Below are 16,528 nucleotides of genomic sequence, written 5' to 3'. Positions count from 1 at the left end.
TGGACTCACAGTCACTAAAGGAAGAAGAATAAGAAGAAGGAAAGGACTTATACTGTATATAAAAAAACAAGTTTTGGTGTGATGGAGTGGAGAGAACAGTCCACGGTGACCCACCAGGACGCATACTTGGAGGCTCAGCGGTGGATAGAAGTGAGTAGACTTTTCACATTTTTCTGTATTTGTTGAACTGATCCAATTTAAACGCATCAGTTCTGTCTAACTGTCAGAAGTGTCTCTCTTTTTTTTCAATATTGTGTGTTTTTGTGAATTTAGTCATTACATTATCTATACAGCACAACAGTCAACATTTTTTGCACATTAGTTTTCAAAATATGTATACACATACATATATAAGCATCCACATATGTCTGTATATTGTCTAAATTAACATTAAATATGTAAATATTATAATAATAGCATATAAAAAAAAGTAATTGGTTCACTTGCACTGTGCACAGAACACACAAAAGGCATCAAATACAGTGGAAATGTCCTTGGGCAAGATACTGCGTCATCAGTACATAAATGTGCTAACATTTGAGTGCCTTGGAGGTGAGAAGTTGCTGGTTGTAAGACCATTTACTATTCTCCTGAATCAACATAAACCTTACTGGGTGATTGAGTCTGGTCTTTGAGCCGATAATAGGATAAGTGAATTTGCCTGAAGTAGGACTAAACAACAATAAATGGAATATTTGAACCTGTTTGAGCTGCGCGGTGGGTGAGTGGTTAACGCGCAGACCCCGCATAGGAGTTTGCATGTTCTCCCCGTGCATGCGTGGGTTTTCTCAGAGTACTCCGGTTTCCTCCCACATTCCAAAAACATGCTAGGTTAATTAGCCACTCCAAACGTGCGTGTGAATGGTTGTTTGTCTATATGTGTTCTGTGATTGGCTGGCGACCAGTCCAGGGTGTACCCCGCCTCTCACCCGAAGACAGGTGGGATAGGCTCCAGCACCCCTTGTGAGAATAAGCGGTAGAAAATGAATGAATGAACCTGTTTGAGGTTCTAAATACAGTTTTTACCATTACCAGTTACATGTCACTTGCTGACACTGGGCACACCAAAGTAGGTTAGATTGCAAGGTTTATGTAAAGTACTTAATGTTTGGTTCCAATCATGCAATTATTCATAGTGGCGTTGTCATAGTTTACAGTCTGATTGGCTTCTGGCTGCCCTCTTTACAAGAAATCACATTTTGATCTTGTGGCACTCCTACTATTTATAGTATCTGGGTTTGGCGAAGCACAGCTGGTTGCTGATTGGCTCAGTAACATTGGAGGATACACAACTTCTAATGTACAAAATAAACACTCACTAACATTAGCTTACCATGTTGCTGCAGTATTCTACTCCTGTATTATACAGTATTATACTTTCCACTATTCTGCAACTCTGCCCTCAGTCTCATTAGGACTGATGCGTTCAGTCCAGTGGGTGAAGAGATGCTTCCTCATCACCCGTATTCTTCTGCACAGCTTGTTACTAAACAAATATTGTTCCAATTTCCTGAGGGGCGGTGGGATCTGAATGCTTTCATTGTGACATCAGTGTCGCATACACTGGCCCATTGTAGCCACCCTGCTTGTCCACCGAGGCTTAAGGGCACCTAGATTCCGTAAGGACCAGCTCAGACAGGTAGAGGCCACAGAGCCTGTAGGCTTTTGGTTTTAATGTTAAGGTTCCCTCCCATCAGAGAGAGCCTTTTGGGTCCGCTGGCTGCTGAATGATTAACTGCGCTGGGCTTCACAGGACTTGAAACAGAGGTTGGAGTGTTAAAGACATGCTGGTGTTGTTGGTAGTGATGGTGGCGGTGTTAAAAAGTCATTCTGAACGCTCTGCAGCTCGTCACATGGACACATTCCTGCATTAGAGGCCATGAGCCCCCTGGAGCTGCATCCTGACTGGGGTATTATGTAAAGTGGGAGTGTCAGGAATGAGTGTTTAAGGGAATTTTTTATACAATAGGCAGGCTGTAAATTTGTTTGGTTTAACAAGAAGATACTGATGTTTGGGTTGGTCACCTGTCCAGACACAGTCTCAAGTTCTTGTTTTTTAATGCACAAGATTAGACACATGCAATCCAGAAAATAAGTAAATGTCACAAAAAAGTGGGCTAATAAATAAGACTGCGGATTTCAGAAAATAACACATGAAATGATACAGCACTCTTCAAGAAGCAATGAAGTCTGTTGAAAATGGTAATATTAATGATGGTAATAATGATAAAGATTCTAACAATAATGATAATGATAATAATAACAATAATATTACAATGATAATAATAACAGGGGAAAACAAGACAGTGGCATGAACATGATTATATCTTGCAAAAAGGGGTAGGCATTTATAAGCTTTTGCTTCAGCCTATTCCTTTTGGGCTTGGGATCAGATAGTTGAATACAAATGTAAATAATGGAAAGTTATATTTTGATTGATGTAAGAAATGCACTGTAATGATTCATATATTTGCCCAAATAAAGGAAAAAAATGATGTCATATGCATGCCAGGCCACTAGTTGGCGCTGTCATTTAACAAAGAACAACTGAAACTGCTTATATACCATCCTTATTGTTGTGCACCTGTTCAAATACCGAATAGACCACAAGATTTTTTTAATCCTTTAACAGATTCAACAACAAAATTCAACTTTAGTTATAAGGCAGGCTCAGGAGCAACAAATAATTACTCTAATTTATTTTTCCCATGTTTATGTGGTCGCTTGTTGCTGGTTGGAATTCATCGGAATCCAATAAAAAATGTCAGTTCAGCTCTGCGGTTTCCCTGGAAACTTGGGGCAATATTCTTCTTCTTCTCTTTGGGCTTTTCCCTTCATGGTTCGCCACAGCAAATCAATCTCCTCCATCCAACCCTGTCTTCCAAATCTGACTCCCCCATGTCCTTCTTCACTACATCCATCTTTGGTTTTTCTCTGCCTGGCAGCTCTAAACGTAGCATCCTTCTACCAATATATTCACTATCTCTCCTCTGCACATGTCCGAACCATCTCTCTGACTTTATCTCCAAGGCCTCTAACATGTAATAACCCTATGATGTATTCATTCCTGATCCTATCCATCTTGGTCACTCCCAATGAGAACCTCAGCATCCTCATCTCTGCTACCTCCAGTTTCCTAAATTGTGAATCCTGAAATGCAAAATCCCCACAGTGTCACAATCTTCTGTCACCTCTTTGTGGTCATCACCAGTAACAATTTTTGTCTCTGTACTATAAAGTTGCTGACCAGAATACTAACATTATTTCCCTGAATAGATTTTAGGTAACCACTACGATGATTGAAGGTTGAACAAGTGAAAGGTATAATCTAGTCTGAGGTTTGATGTGACGGCCCCTTGTGTTTATATGTGTGGATGCTAAGAAAGGTTCACTTTGTCTGGCTGGCATCCAGTGGAACAAAGCGGCCCAATCAAAGGTAACATAATACTCTGTTTTTTTTACTTGAAGAATGAACTTGCTTTTGTGATACCTGATAGCAAATCCAAATTACTGTTGGCTCCTGTGTTGGGTTCCTATTGGAAATCATGGAAATAGTCTGTTCCAGTGTCAAATGTGGCATAATTGTAATGGATATGATTTTGCTTATATTAGTTAGGCTTGTTGTTGTGTTGCATTATTACTGTTAAGTTGCAGCTTTTCGAGATATGTTGATAGATGTTGTAATATTTGTATATTTGCATATATTGGCAGATTATAGTCATTCTCATAGGCAGAAATAACATTCCTTTCACCTGCAAATGTATTGTGGTAGTGGGAATCATCTCAAGCAGTCAATCTGCACTGTTGGCTAGAACACACTGGGGATCAGTAAAAGTATGTTTTCTGTCATTCGAGCGAAGCAGCCCCTTTAGTGTTGTCCACCAAAAACAACCCCCCCCCCCCCCTTTTGGATCTGTTCTCCTGGCGCCTCTTTGTGAAATGTGTAGCTTCCAACCAATCGCCTCGTTTGACCTGTGAAGCTGTATTGTTTTTCATACGCGTTCAGGATGTTGATGGAGACCAATTCGCACGAGATGATGCTCGATGCAGCAGTGTCACGCCTTTTATTTTGGCGTTAGGGAGATAGGGCACTGAAATATTTGGACAATGTCCTAGTTGGACCCTGATGAACCATGACTCAGAAGAACAAAGGATTTTTGGGAACAATCAGTGGAAGAGGGGATGGGGGGGGGGGGGGTGTTTATGCACCCACACAAACCTTGAATACTGATTCGCCTCAGCAGTCCGCATGAATAAACATTAGCTGTGGTCACGGACTCAGTTCCTGCCATTATTTGTGTTCAGCCAAGATAGCATTAGTGGCTCACTGCAGCTATAACGGACAAGACAATGCCCAGTGTTGTGGATAAGATAGTGACATCTAGTGGAAAGACAAATTAAATTGTATTGATCACTTCAGACTAGGGTTCAATTCCCACCCATCTCTGTGTGGAGTTTGCATGTTCTCCCCGTGCATGCGTGGGTTTTCTCCGGGTACTCCGGTTTCCTCCCACATTCCAAAAACATGCTAGGTTAATTGGCGACTCCAAATTGTCCATAGGTATGAATGTGAGTGTGAATGGTTGTTTGTCTATATGTGCCCTGTGATTGGCTGGCGACCAGTCCAGGGTGTACCCCACCTCTCGCCCGAAGACAGCTGGGATAGGCTCCAGCACCCCCACGACCCTCGTAAGGAAAAAGCGGTAGAAAATGAATGAATGAATGAATGATGACTTCAGGTGGAGTAGAAGAATTGAAAAGAATTGAGACAAATTTTATCAGAGAGGAGGCAACAAATGAGGGCAATCGTGGAGTACTGTATAGTAGATGAGGCACAAGAGGGTAAGCTAACTGTAGCGTGTGTCCTCCAATCTTATCCAAGAGGAGGCTGAGGGCAGCCAGAACTGGAGTTCTGCAGCAAAGTGGAGACTGTGGAGTAGGAAATTGCAGCAAGGTAGGATAATGTTAGCGTGTTGCCTCAAATGGAGCACCAGTACTTGAAATAGTACTTGGGAGTACTTTTGCCAATGGAAATACAATGTTAGCTTAGCAAGCTAAATAGGTACTATGCAGTAGAAAAGGGAGATTATTGTTAGCTATGTGAGTTCACAATACTTTCTGCTACCTGAAGAGCTCCTGCAAAGCCCATCTTTATCTTGAAATGGGTATGCGGCTGTGGAAAGCTGTCACGAGACTCATTCAGCGGTACATTCTTGAGGGGAGTTGGCGGTGTCGGCCGGTTTTGCACCAAGGATTTCAAAGCCTCTGCTCCTGCTTTTAATTCTCAACTGTTTAATCCGAGCAGCGTGGCGATGCTGCAGTCGAGTGTTGTCACACAAGGAGCCAAATCAGACTGGATGCTAAACGGCTCTAATGATGACAATTAGAGAGCACAATAGTGGCGATTGGCTGAGTCATGCCCTCCTCTGTAGCCTAGTAACCCTTCACTACACTTCATTAGGCAATGCCAGTAAGGCTGTGACATTGCATGGAAAAAAAATGGTAATGGTTTTATTTCATTTGAACATGCATCAGATTACAATTGAATGCATCACATAATCAGTTCACGGTTCAAAAGGAGTAGGAAGAAGCAAAGCTTATTAAATCCAACCCTCCATCTGGTACATTTGTTCACTTACTGCTTTCCTAATATAGTTTAAGGTTTTAATTTTGAATTTTTATTTTATTTTATTTTATTTTATTTTACTTCATGGTTCAAAAGGAGTAGGAAGAAGCAAAGCTTATTAAATCCAACCCTCCATCTGGTACATTTGTTCACGTCCTGCTTTCCTAATATAGTTTAAGATTTAATTTAATTTAAATTTTATTTTATTTTATTTTATTTTATTTTATTTTATTTTATTTTATTTTATTTTATTTTATTTTATTTTATTTTATTTTATTTTATTATTTAGTACAGGAAAATAAAGTTGTACTATTGTATAATGTATAGGATTTTTGGGGGGATATATAATCTATATGATATGTAAATACAGTAATAATTTAAATAAATAAATATTTATTAATTTTTTTGTTTTGCAATACTACAACAGTATTCCAGTTTGGCCATGTAAATAAGGGCATTTTTGTTCTTAGAATTAATGATTAAATTAATTAACTAATTTAATTAATTAATGATGAAAAAGTTTATAATATTATTATTATATAATTATGACTTTACTCCTGTAAAAAATATTTTATTCTCGTAAAATAATTTTTTTGGTGATAATTATTATTTTTTGTTGTCTTTTGAGAAGCACATCCTGTCCCTGCTCCAAGTCAACAACAGAGGGCAGGTTTTCCTTTCGCCTAAACAGGCACGCCCGCTCACACACACTGTCACTTTTGATTGCTGCGTTTATCTTTGTATTTGTACGTGTTTTGTGTCTTCACTCATTGCTTATGTCTAAATGATGCCAAGTGAGAGTATTGGTCAGGAACGTTTTATCATCCTGTAACGACTCCCCATTCCCATCAGTAGCCTACCTATGAATGATGCTTATCTGAAGTGGACTCAGGTTACAGTGGGTGTGTTCGGAGGTGTAGCAGCACCACTTTTTGGTGCTTATTTTACCTTCCTTTGAGACACAAAAGCCATATATAGTACACCAAGTCAACCAATGTAGCCTGGACAACTTGTTCAACTCGTTTGAAATGTTTGTTTGTAAATTTGTTAACGCCACCTGCCCTACCTTCATAAATGCAAAGTAAACTCCTGTCCATCCTCCAAAAACCTCAACTGTTTCTTTTAATAGTTCATCTCTTGGACTTCCTGTTATGTCATAAAAAAATAAACGCGTCCCACAGTGGCTGTTATATGAAGTCGTCCTAAAATATGATGACAATGGCAACCACACTGTCGTCCTTCCTCAGCCAAGCAGTGTCAGTTTACTGCCTTATTTGCTTTGCTTTGGAGAATGGAGTGGAACCCAGGAATGTTGAAACATTCACGTTTGTGAGAAAAAAAGTGACAAAAATCATAGTACTATGTTTCATGTGGAAACTTAGCCCGTAAGTACACATTGAGCCAAAATACATGTGCAATTCACAACACAGGCATGTTTTTTATTTAACAACATACTTTATTATTATCACTATTAGCATTATTATTATTGTGTGGTAGTTTGAGTATAATGACAAATAAATGAATGAAGACATAATATTATGACGATGAGAATATTATGAGGTTAAATTTGTCATGGTATGAGAATAATGTCATAATATACAAGAAAAAAATAAAGAATAATTGTAACTAAATAATGATGAATAAAATACAAATAAAGTTGCAGTGCGAATAAGTTATTAAAGTATGATTAAAATGTGTCATTTTATGATAATATAGTCATCCATCCATCTATTTTCAATGCCGGTTGTCCTCACTAGTGTTACAGCGGTGTGCTGGAGCCTATCCCAGCTGACTTTTGAGCAGGAGACAGGGTCAATGCATATAAACGAACAACCACTAACACTCAAATTCATAATGGTAGAGAGATAACATAATAAATGAAATAGCAATATTTAGAGAAAAAAAGCTGTAATATTCCATGAACAAAATTGCACTGTTATCTAAATGAGTCGTAAAAGTGAGATAAAAACGGTCACTGTATGAGAATGTCACGATGGTACAACAAAAATGCTGTATTTTGCAAATAAAGTCAAAGTATTAAAGAGAAGTTGATTAAATTAAAATGTTTCTTTTTATGAGAAAAAAAGGTCATACTACAAGAACAGTTATGTGAATAAAATTGCAATATTATAAGAAACACATGTTACATGAAAAATAAAATATGTACTGTTAAACTGTTCGGGCTGCAACTAACAATTATTTAAATAAAAATAAAAATAAAAATAAAAATAAAAATAAAATATAAGCATATATTATTTCAATTATTCGATGAATTAGATAAGAAAAAATAATAATTTCCCTTTTTAGCAGCACTCCCTTTCAAGACTAATGTAATGTAAATGTCATAATAATGCAATAAAAAAGTTGCCATGTAACATGAAAGCAGTCGTCCCTCCTTTATCATGGTTACTTAGGTCCAGATCTGGCTGCGTTAAGTGAATATCCGCAAAGCAGGATGCAATATTAATGAATTAAGAATATTTATAGTTAGTGTGTAGCGTTGTACGGTGACTTCAGATTGAGGTCGGCGAAGGCGTCGCCAAGCTTGCATCTGCATCTGCGTCTGCATGACCTGCAACAGAGAGGCCAGCGTCCGGGCCAGCTTGATCACATTATGATACTTCCGGAGGACTTCTGGGCCTTCAGCTCCAGGTCTACGGTTTTTGAGCTGGGGTCCAGCCACTCTGACAGAATCTGCCTGGTGCATTTATGTGTGTTGATGCTCCACTTTCTAAGATGGTCCAGATTCTAAAAATCTATGCAGCTAAATAGGTAGTTAGGCGGGTAGTTGTTCTTGATGGACTTGAGGAAAAGGTGCCCCACTGCTGCTTGTTCCACGGCACGCCATCCTCCATGTTGTGTTGCGTAATCATGGAAAATCGATGACGCACACTACCTGCATCCACCATTCCAGATGCTTGCATTAGCCCGGGAAGACCTGGCTCTGTTTTACTTGTACCGAAATCACCCTGAGGAGCACCTGAACGCTCCTCCAAAGAGGAAATACCTCTCACTTCCTCTCCCACTGTTCTCCACATCCTACCTTTCTTCTCCAAGTCCCCCCTTTGCGTGGCCCTCCTCTTCTCACTCATGTTTTTTTTTTCTCTCCAGGCAGTAACCAAGAAAACATTTAAGGGCAAAGACTTCCGATCAGCTCTGGAGAATGGAGTTCTGTTGTGTGAGTAAGTACGCTGTTTTTACTCCCATCACCTCGTTTCTTATTCACGTTCCTCTTAAGGGGTCTGCTCTGTGGTGTCAAGTGTGACTGATGTTTCCCAGGCGGACCCCCTGCTGCTTCCCCTGTTGTTTCGCTTCCCATCAAGAGAGCGTCTGCTTCCAGGCGGCACCACTGTGGCTTCATTTATTCTTTACGACTCAGGAAGAGGATCTTTGCTAGCTCATTGGCAGGAGAACCTACCAAACTGTCTGTCAGATCGAGGATCTTTTGACTAGAGTTTCCCGGGAACTTCTGCAAAAACTATAGTCAAAATTTCAACCTTTCATATAGAACATTTGTGACCAGCGGTTTTGACCTGTAGAACCAGAAAAGTACTCTCATGTGCATAAACGCTTGCCAAAGATCCTTTAAGAACTCAAGACCTTTATCGAAGCTCTTTCACAAGCGATCCTCTGTAGAGTATTTGCAGTGGCAGAGCGCTAGTGTTTTATCAGGACCTGCTGCAAAAATGCTAGCCAAAGATTCTCAACCTGCTGTTTAGAAGGTCCTACTGCAAAAGCACTAGTCAAAGATCTAGAGATCCCTGACGAGTCCTGAGAAAACAGCTCTAAATGTCAGGGGTGCTCTGCTACTGCTAAAGCTGTAGTCAAAGGTCATCTATGTCCCAGGTTCCCAAAGGGGGTTACGCCAGTTGTCATAGGGCAGCTATTAACAAATGGCGGACCTCGGTCTGGATCTGGAACTAATGATGGCTCATTACGGTCCTGTGACCAATTCAAGTAAATGGGAAATATAACAACTGCTTGCGGGGTCATCGCAGTGGCAGTTTACGGGCGGAATTCATTTATTCATTTTTCTACCGCCTATCCTCATGAGGGTCATGGGGGGTGCTGGAGCCTATCCCAGCTGTCTTCAGACGAGAGGTGGGGTACACCCTGGACTGGTCGCCAGCCAATCACAGGGCACATATAGACAAACAACCATTCACACTCACATTCATACCTATGGACAATTTGGAGTCGCTAATTAACCTAGCATGTTTTTGGAATGTGGGAGGAAACCGGAGTACCCGGAGAAAACCCACACATGCACGGGGAGAACATGCAAACTCGGAATTGAACTCGGGTATCCAAGCTGTGCGCTAACCACTCAACCGCCGTGCAGGCCACCATTCATTCATTCATTCATTCATTTTCTACCGCTTATCCTCACAAGGGTCGCAGGGATGCTGGAGCCTATCCCAGCTGTCTTTGGGCGAGAGGCGGGGTACACCCTGGACTGGTCGCCAGCCAATCACAGGGCACATATAGACAAACAACCATTCACACTCACATTCATACCTATGGACAATTTGGAGACAGTTTGGGTTTTGGGGTGGAATCGAACTTCGGTCTCCTAGCTGTGTGGCCTGCGCGCTAACCACTCGTTCCGCCTTGCAGCCGCGGGCGGAATTACTTCACTCAAAATGATGAAACCGTTTGCTTACTTAGGGTTAGTGTTAGAATCAGAACCATCCATCCATTCATTTTCTATGCCGCTTAATCATCAAATGAAAATCATGACTTTGTAACAGTTAATCAACAAAAACCGAACATTTAAAAGTGAAAGGATGTACCAACATACTGGTATGTTCTTCCAGAATCCAATACCAATCCACAGTGTCTCAAAAAAAAATCTGAAATATCTACGAGAGTCATAGCGTATTAATTTACAGCACATGAATATGCAAATTAGTGATTATTAAAGATTGTGTTGCCTAATTGATTGGAGTAAAAAAAAAACGACTTTGGCTGACTGGAGAGTTGTGGAGTGTGACTGCTGCAGAGATCTTACTTAAAGGTAAACAAAAAAGGTAAACTAACAAGAAGTAACAAGAAAATTTGAAACTTTAAGATAATGTACTATTGCAAAAATACGCTTATTAAATGATTTAAGATAAGCTAAGCTGTAATAATGATTTGAAATATAACACATTCTTCAAAGTCACCATGAAAGATCTATATTTTCTCAGCTGAAGGATGGAGAGGAAAACGCCTTCACCCAAAAAACAACTAAACGTCTGCTTGCATTGTGCTGTAGATTATTTCCAAAAGGCCGAAAAGGAAGACTTTTTAGTCTGACACACACACACACACACACACACACACACACACACACACACACACACGATTGTTTCCTGCCTGGCTTCCACTTTTTGTAATCTGATGGAATCACAACAGCTTTCTATTGTTTGCTTGCCCCATGACAAACCTCAACCTAAATTCCATTGGAATTCTTCACATGCACTCACAACAGTCAACATCAAAACAATGACACAACCTCATTTCAACCAAAAATTTGAAGAATATGTCTCAAAAGTCAAACAAAACTTTGCATGTCGGGGTACCAGTGATGGATGACGGTAACTCGAGAGGCCCAATATCGACTTTCTTACTGATATCGGTTGTCCAAAGTGGTGCAATGAAAACATACTTCTTCACAAATTAAAAACTGTACAAAATAGGACAAATCCTGCAATATGTAATACAAGTTATACAAAAAGTGCACGACTCGGAATGATTCTATCAGAGTTGTGATATTAGATTATGCCTTACTTCCCCATTGCATAACCAACGCTTTATGTCATGTTCCGCATGACAGCTTAGACTTGACTTTTGGTTTTACTTAGTTTCCACCTTATTTTTGGTATTCTGTTTCCTATCCTGGGCTGCACGGTACACTAGTGGTTAGCACACAGGTCTCACAGCTAGGAGACCCGAGTTCAATTCCACCCTTGGCCATCTCTGTGTGGAGTTAGCATGTTCTCCCCGTGGTATTCCAGGTATTCTGGTTTCCTTCCACATTCCAAAAACATGCTAGGTTAATTGGCGACTCCAAATTGTCCATAGGTATGAATGTGAGTGTGAATGGTTGTTTGTCTATATGTGCCCTGTGATTGGCTGGCGACCAGTCGTGAGGATAAGCAGTAGAAAATGAATAAATGAATGGATGTTTCCTATCCTGCCTGATATGGAGTTGCTTTGCCGTCACAGAAGAAATAAAAATAGCTCTCAATGGTATCGGAATAAAAAGCTGGCCTTAGCGTTACATAATAAACAAATTGTACAGGAAAAGGAGAATTATCAGTGTTGGAGTCGTGCCATGTTGGAGGGTTTGTTTACACCCTGCTGCACTGCACATGTAGTGAAAACGAAGCCAGGTGGTCGCCATTAGACGACGCTGTAAACACACAGCGGGGACGTATTTGTGCAGCTTTTTGGTAATTCGTGGTGGAAAAAAACAGATGAGACTCTCAAAGTGTTCTGGATCTAACCTGCTCTTTATATTCTGTCTGCTTTAGCCTGATCAACAAGATCAAGCCTGGTGTGGTGAAGAAGGTCAACAGACTGCCAACACCCATCGCCGGGCTGGTAAGTCTACCTGTCTTTCAACCTTTACAAGAAAAGTTGTGATACTTTGTTGTAAGTCGGATCATCTCCTGATGAGTTTGGGTGTGTATTACTCAATCTTGGCGATCAACTTAGTGGCTTGGCAGATGTTTTGGTGGTAGTCACTGCTCGCTTTGGGCATCGATTCCGATACGCCATTCCAATTCTTTATAGAAGTAGGGTCATAAAAATTTGCATAGGGTGCTAACTAAAATTCTTGAATGAAATGTTTGAATGTCTCTATGATTTTTTTTGAACAAGTGAATGGTGGGCTGCATGGCGGATGAGTGATAAGCGCACATGCCTCACAGCTTGGATACCCGAGTTCAATTCCGAGTTTGCATGTTCTCCCCGTGCATGCGTGGGTTTTCCCCCACATTCCAAAAAAAACATGCTAGGTTAATTGGCGATTCCAAATTGTCCATAGGTATGAATGTGAGTGTGAATGGTTGTTTGTCTATATGTGCCCTGTGATTGGCTGGCGACCAGTCCAGGGTGTACCCCGCCTCTTGCCTGAAAACGGCTGGGATAGGCTCCAGCACCCCCGCGACCCTCATGAGGAAAAAGCGGTAGAAAATGAATGAATGAATGAATGAATGGTGGGCTGCATGGCGATTGAGTGGTTAGCATGTAGGCCTCGCAGCTCGGATACCTGAGTTCAATTTCGAGTTTGCATGTTCTCCCCGTGCATACGTGAGTTTTCTTCGGGTACTCCGGTTTCCTCCCACATTCCAAAAAAAACATGCTAGGTTAAATGGCGACTCCAAATTGTTCATAGGTATGAATGTGAGTGTGAATGGTTGTTTGTCTATATGTGCCCTGTGATTGGCTGGTGACCAGTCCAGGGTGTACCACGCCTCTCGGCCGAAGACAGCAATATTAGTAGATATTAGTAGAATTAGTAGAAATAAAAAAAACATAGGAAAACATGGGAATTGGACTTAAAAAAAAAAGAAGGATTCCAGGAGAATCGGAATGTTTGTCTTGGTTCCCATCGATACTTGATGCCCAACCCTAGTTACTGCACACAGGGGAACAGAAGTATCTTCAACGTAGCTGTTTCAAAGCTCTCTTGTGGGAGTATTTGAGTCCAGCTGCTTAGTGGAATTATGGACCCCCCCCCCCCTCCCAGGCCCCCGTCAATCATCTCGCCCCCGACTTCCCCGGTGGAGCTCAGCCTTACTGTGTAACAACAGACATGTTTGGCAAGCAGTAGCAACAAGCTCCATACAAATCATAAATAGTCCAACGCCCCAGAGATCGTACGATTTGACTTTATGGACCGTTAAGGAAAAATATATAACCATAGATCAGAAATCTTATTGTGATGTAGAAAAGTGGCTTTTGAATTAATAATTGCACTACCTCCACCATTTTGGTTATTATTACATGAAATATTGCATCTTCTTCATTGTGACTATTATGACATGAACAATTGCACAATCTTGACTATGATAACGTGAACATTTGCATTACATGCACCGTTATGACTGTTATTGAATTAAGAAAAAAAATATTGGGACTATTTTTACATCAGTTAGAATACCCTCGCTATTATGACATCACTCGTATGACGATTGTGACTTGAACATTTGCATTACCTGCACTATTGGGATGTAAACTATTGTCGCTGTTATGACATCAGTTGCATTGCTGTCACCATCTAAGCTATTATTACATCAATTGACAGCAGTTCTATCACCTACACCATTTTGACTATTATGACTATTATGACATGAACAATTGCATTACCTGGACTATCCTGACTATTATGACATGAGCAGGTCTGTTTGTCGTCTTTTTCTTGTAATACTGCTGCCTAAACTTATAGGCTTATAAGTATTTTTTCCTTAAAGGATCTGCTTTGGTATTTACCAAAAAATCTGGTTGTAAACCCTAAAAAATACAGAGCAATCATAATTCTGTAACAAAAAAATATATATAGTGAAAGCTCATAAGTATGGCCCATATCAGTTAGAACGCTAACTCCACGTTGCCATCTAAACAAACATGACTCACTCGCGCTCGGTTGTGAGAATAGCACCTAAGTCAAAGTGAAGACCCATTTTAACCTCTTATTTACTATACTATACATTTACTATATTATATATAAGACCAACTCCAAATTGTCCATAGGTATGAATGTGAGTGTGAATGGTTGTTTGTCTATATGTGCCCTGTGATTGGCTGGCGACCAGTCCAGGGTGTACCCCGCCTCTCGCCTGAAGACAGCTGGGATAGGCTCCAGCACCCCCGCGACCCTCGTGAGGAAAAAGCGGCAGAAAATGAATGAATGAATATATAAGACCGAATTCATGCATATAGTGCATATATTTTAATGAAAGTGCACCAAAATCTGATTGCCAGTGCCTGAAACTGCATTGCTTCTAATGGCCGGCAGGGGGAGCCTTCCAAAAGCAATTGTGTCCAAATATAATTTCACACATTAAAGCTTAAAAGACAAAAAAAGATTTTTTTGGAGGGCAAACACAGCTCCTTAAACTGTCTATTATAAAAAAGCTTATGTATCATTACTCTTTGAAAGTTATTGTACTGCAGGCTGTCCAAGTCCAAGCAGGCTGCAATGTTAGCGGAACAGAAAACCTCCAGGAAGGAAAGGGGAACACCAAATGAAAAAAAAAAAAAACTCTGGTTTTGCAGAAAATTTAGCAACATTGGCTGCAGACCCTGAATTCTTTTGGTTTTCATTTTGGGAACGTTTCCCAAGTCAGCACATGTCTCTGCCTGTTGTTGTTATAAAGACTCAGAGCTGTGTGCTTGGGTCTTGGTACCACCATGATGATGATGATGATGATGATGAGCTTGCTTTTACCATCCAGCTAGTGATTGGAACCCCAGATGTATATGCATCTTGTCTCAAGTGATAAGTGAACGTCAAAGGTTCCAAGTGCATGTATGAACAAGAAACCGAACCCTCAGTTGGTACTGATGCTGCGTCATCAACGTGTAAATGAGCTGTTTGCTTTTCCTTCCTTGGCAACCCACACCACTGTGATTCATCATTGTGTCCACAGGTGAATGATGCAATGTTGCAAATAGAAATTGGAATTCCAGTGTCAAACTGTCGCCACCATAATTACATTTATATAATATGTATAATTGATTATGATTATACCATGTATGACTGTCAAAACCAGTAACCATTCATTAATTCATTCAGTTTCTACCGCTTATCCTCAGGGTGCTGGAGCCTATCCCAGCTGTCTTCAGGCGAGAAGCCAATCACAGGGCACATATAGACAAACAACCATTCACACTCACATTCATACCTATGGACAATTTGGAGTCATCAATTAACCTAGCATGTTTTTGGAATGTGGGAGGAAACCGGAGTACCTGGAGAAAACCAACGCATGCACGGGGAGAACATGCAAACTCCACACAGAGATGCCCAAGGGTGGAATCGAACTTGGGTCTCCAATCTGTGTGGCTGCCATGCAGCCCAAACAGTAAATAATTTATTTTATTAAACATACTAAACAGATTTGCTGTGCCAGGAGCATTTTTATTTGATTTTATTTAATGTTTTGTTGTGATACAAATTTGGAGTGTCTGGGACCGGAGCAGGAGGGGATAAAAAAGAAGAGATAAAAGAAAACAAAGGGGGGAGTGTAATGATAAGAGAGGGACAATACAGAGAGAGACAAGAACAACAGCAACAACAATTGCCGTTGTTAATAATAATAATTACAATGACATTAAAAATAATTTTATAAATGTGACACAAAAAAGCATGAAATGAAAACGATATATACTGTAATAAAAAGATAAGCATGAGGAAAGTGAACTCAAACAAAGTACATAGAGTAAATAAAGATAAATAGCATTAAATATCGTTGCACGAGTGGTTAGCATGCAGGCCTCACAGCTAGAGACCTGAGTTCGATTCCACCCTCGGCCATCTTGGAATTTGCATGTTCTCCCCGTGCATGCGTGGGTTTTCTCCGGGTACTCCGGTTTCCTCCCACATTCCAAAAACATGCTAGGTTAATTGGCGACTCTAAATTGTCCATAGGTATGAATGTGAGTGTGAATGGTTGTTTGTCTATATGTGCCCTGTGATTGGCTGGCTATAAGCAGTAGAAAATGAATGAATGAATGAACATTAAATAGACTGTCAATAATGCTCTGGCTTGGCGCATGAGGCCCAAGTATGTACATCAACCATCATTTTAGCCATTACTTATGTAACCATGTGAACAATGATAGCCATATGACCACATGTCCTTTTCCTTCTAGAATATTTAGTGTACTATATGAGTGATGCAGGCTGAC

The 16,528-nt window shown here is 40.3% G+C and overlaps 1 protein-coding gene across 1 annotated transcript in view; it reads left to right on the top strand.

Annotated features, from left to right (window-relative positions):
* Positions 1 to 16,528, top strand: part of lmo7a (LIM domain 7a) — a 57,581-nt gene continuing 41,053 nt past the window's right edge. Inside the window, exons 1-3 of the mRNA XM_058081171.1 lie at positions 1 to 150; positions 8,738 to 8,808; positions 12,145 to 12,214. Coding sequence (XP_057937154.1) covers positions 82 to 150; positions 8,738 to 8,808; positions 12,145 to 12,214 — 210 coding nt within the window. The 5' untranslated portion in view covers positions 1 to 81. The remainder of the gene's footprint in view (positions 151 to 8,737; positions 8,809 to 12,144; positions 12,215 to 16,528) is intronic.

The sequence above is a fragment of the Doryrhamphus excisus genome, chromosome 9 (genome assembly GCF_030265055.1).
Source record: "Doryrhamphus excisus isolate RoL2022-K1 chromosome 9, RoL_Dexc_1.0, whole genome shotgun sequence".
NCBI lineage: Eukaryota > Metazoa > Chordata > Actinopteri > Syngnathiformes > Syngnathidae > Doryrhamphus > Doryrhamphus excisus.
This window is presented reverse-complemented; position numbering and strand designations above follow the sequence as displayed.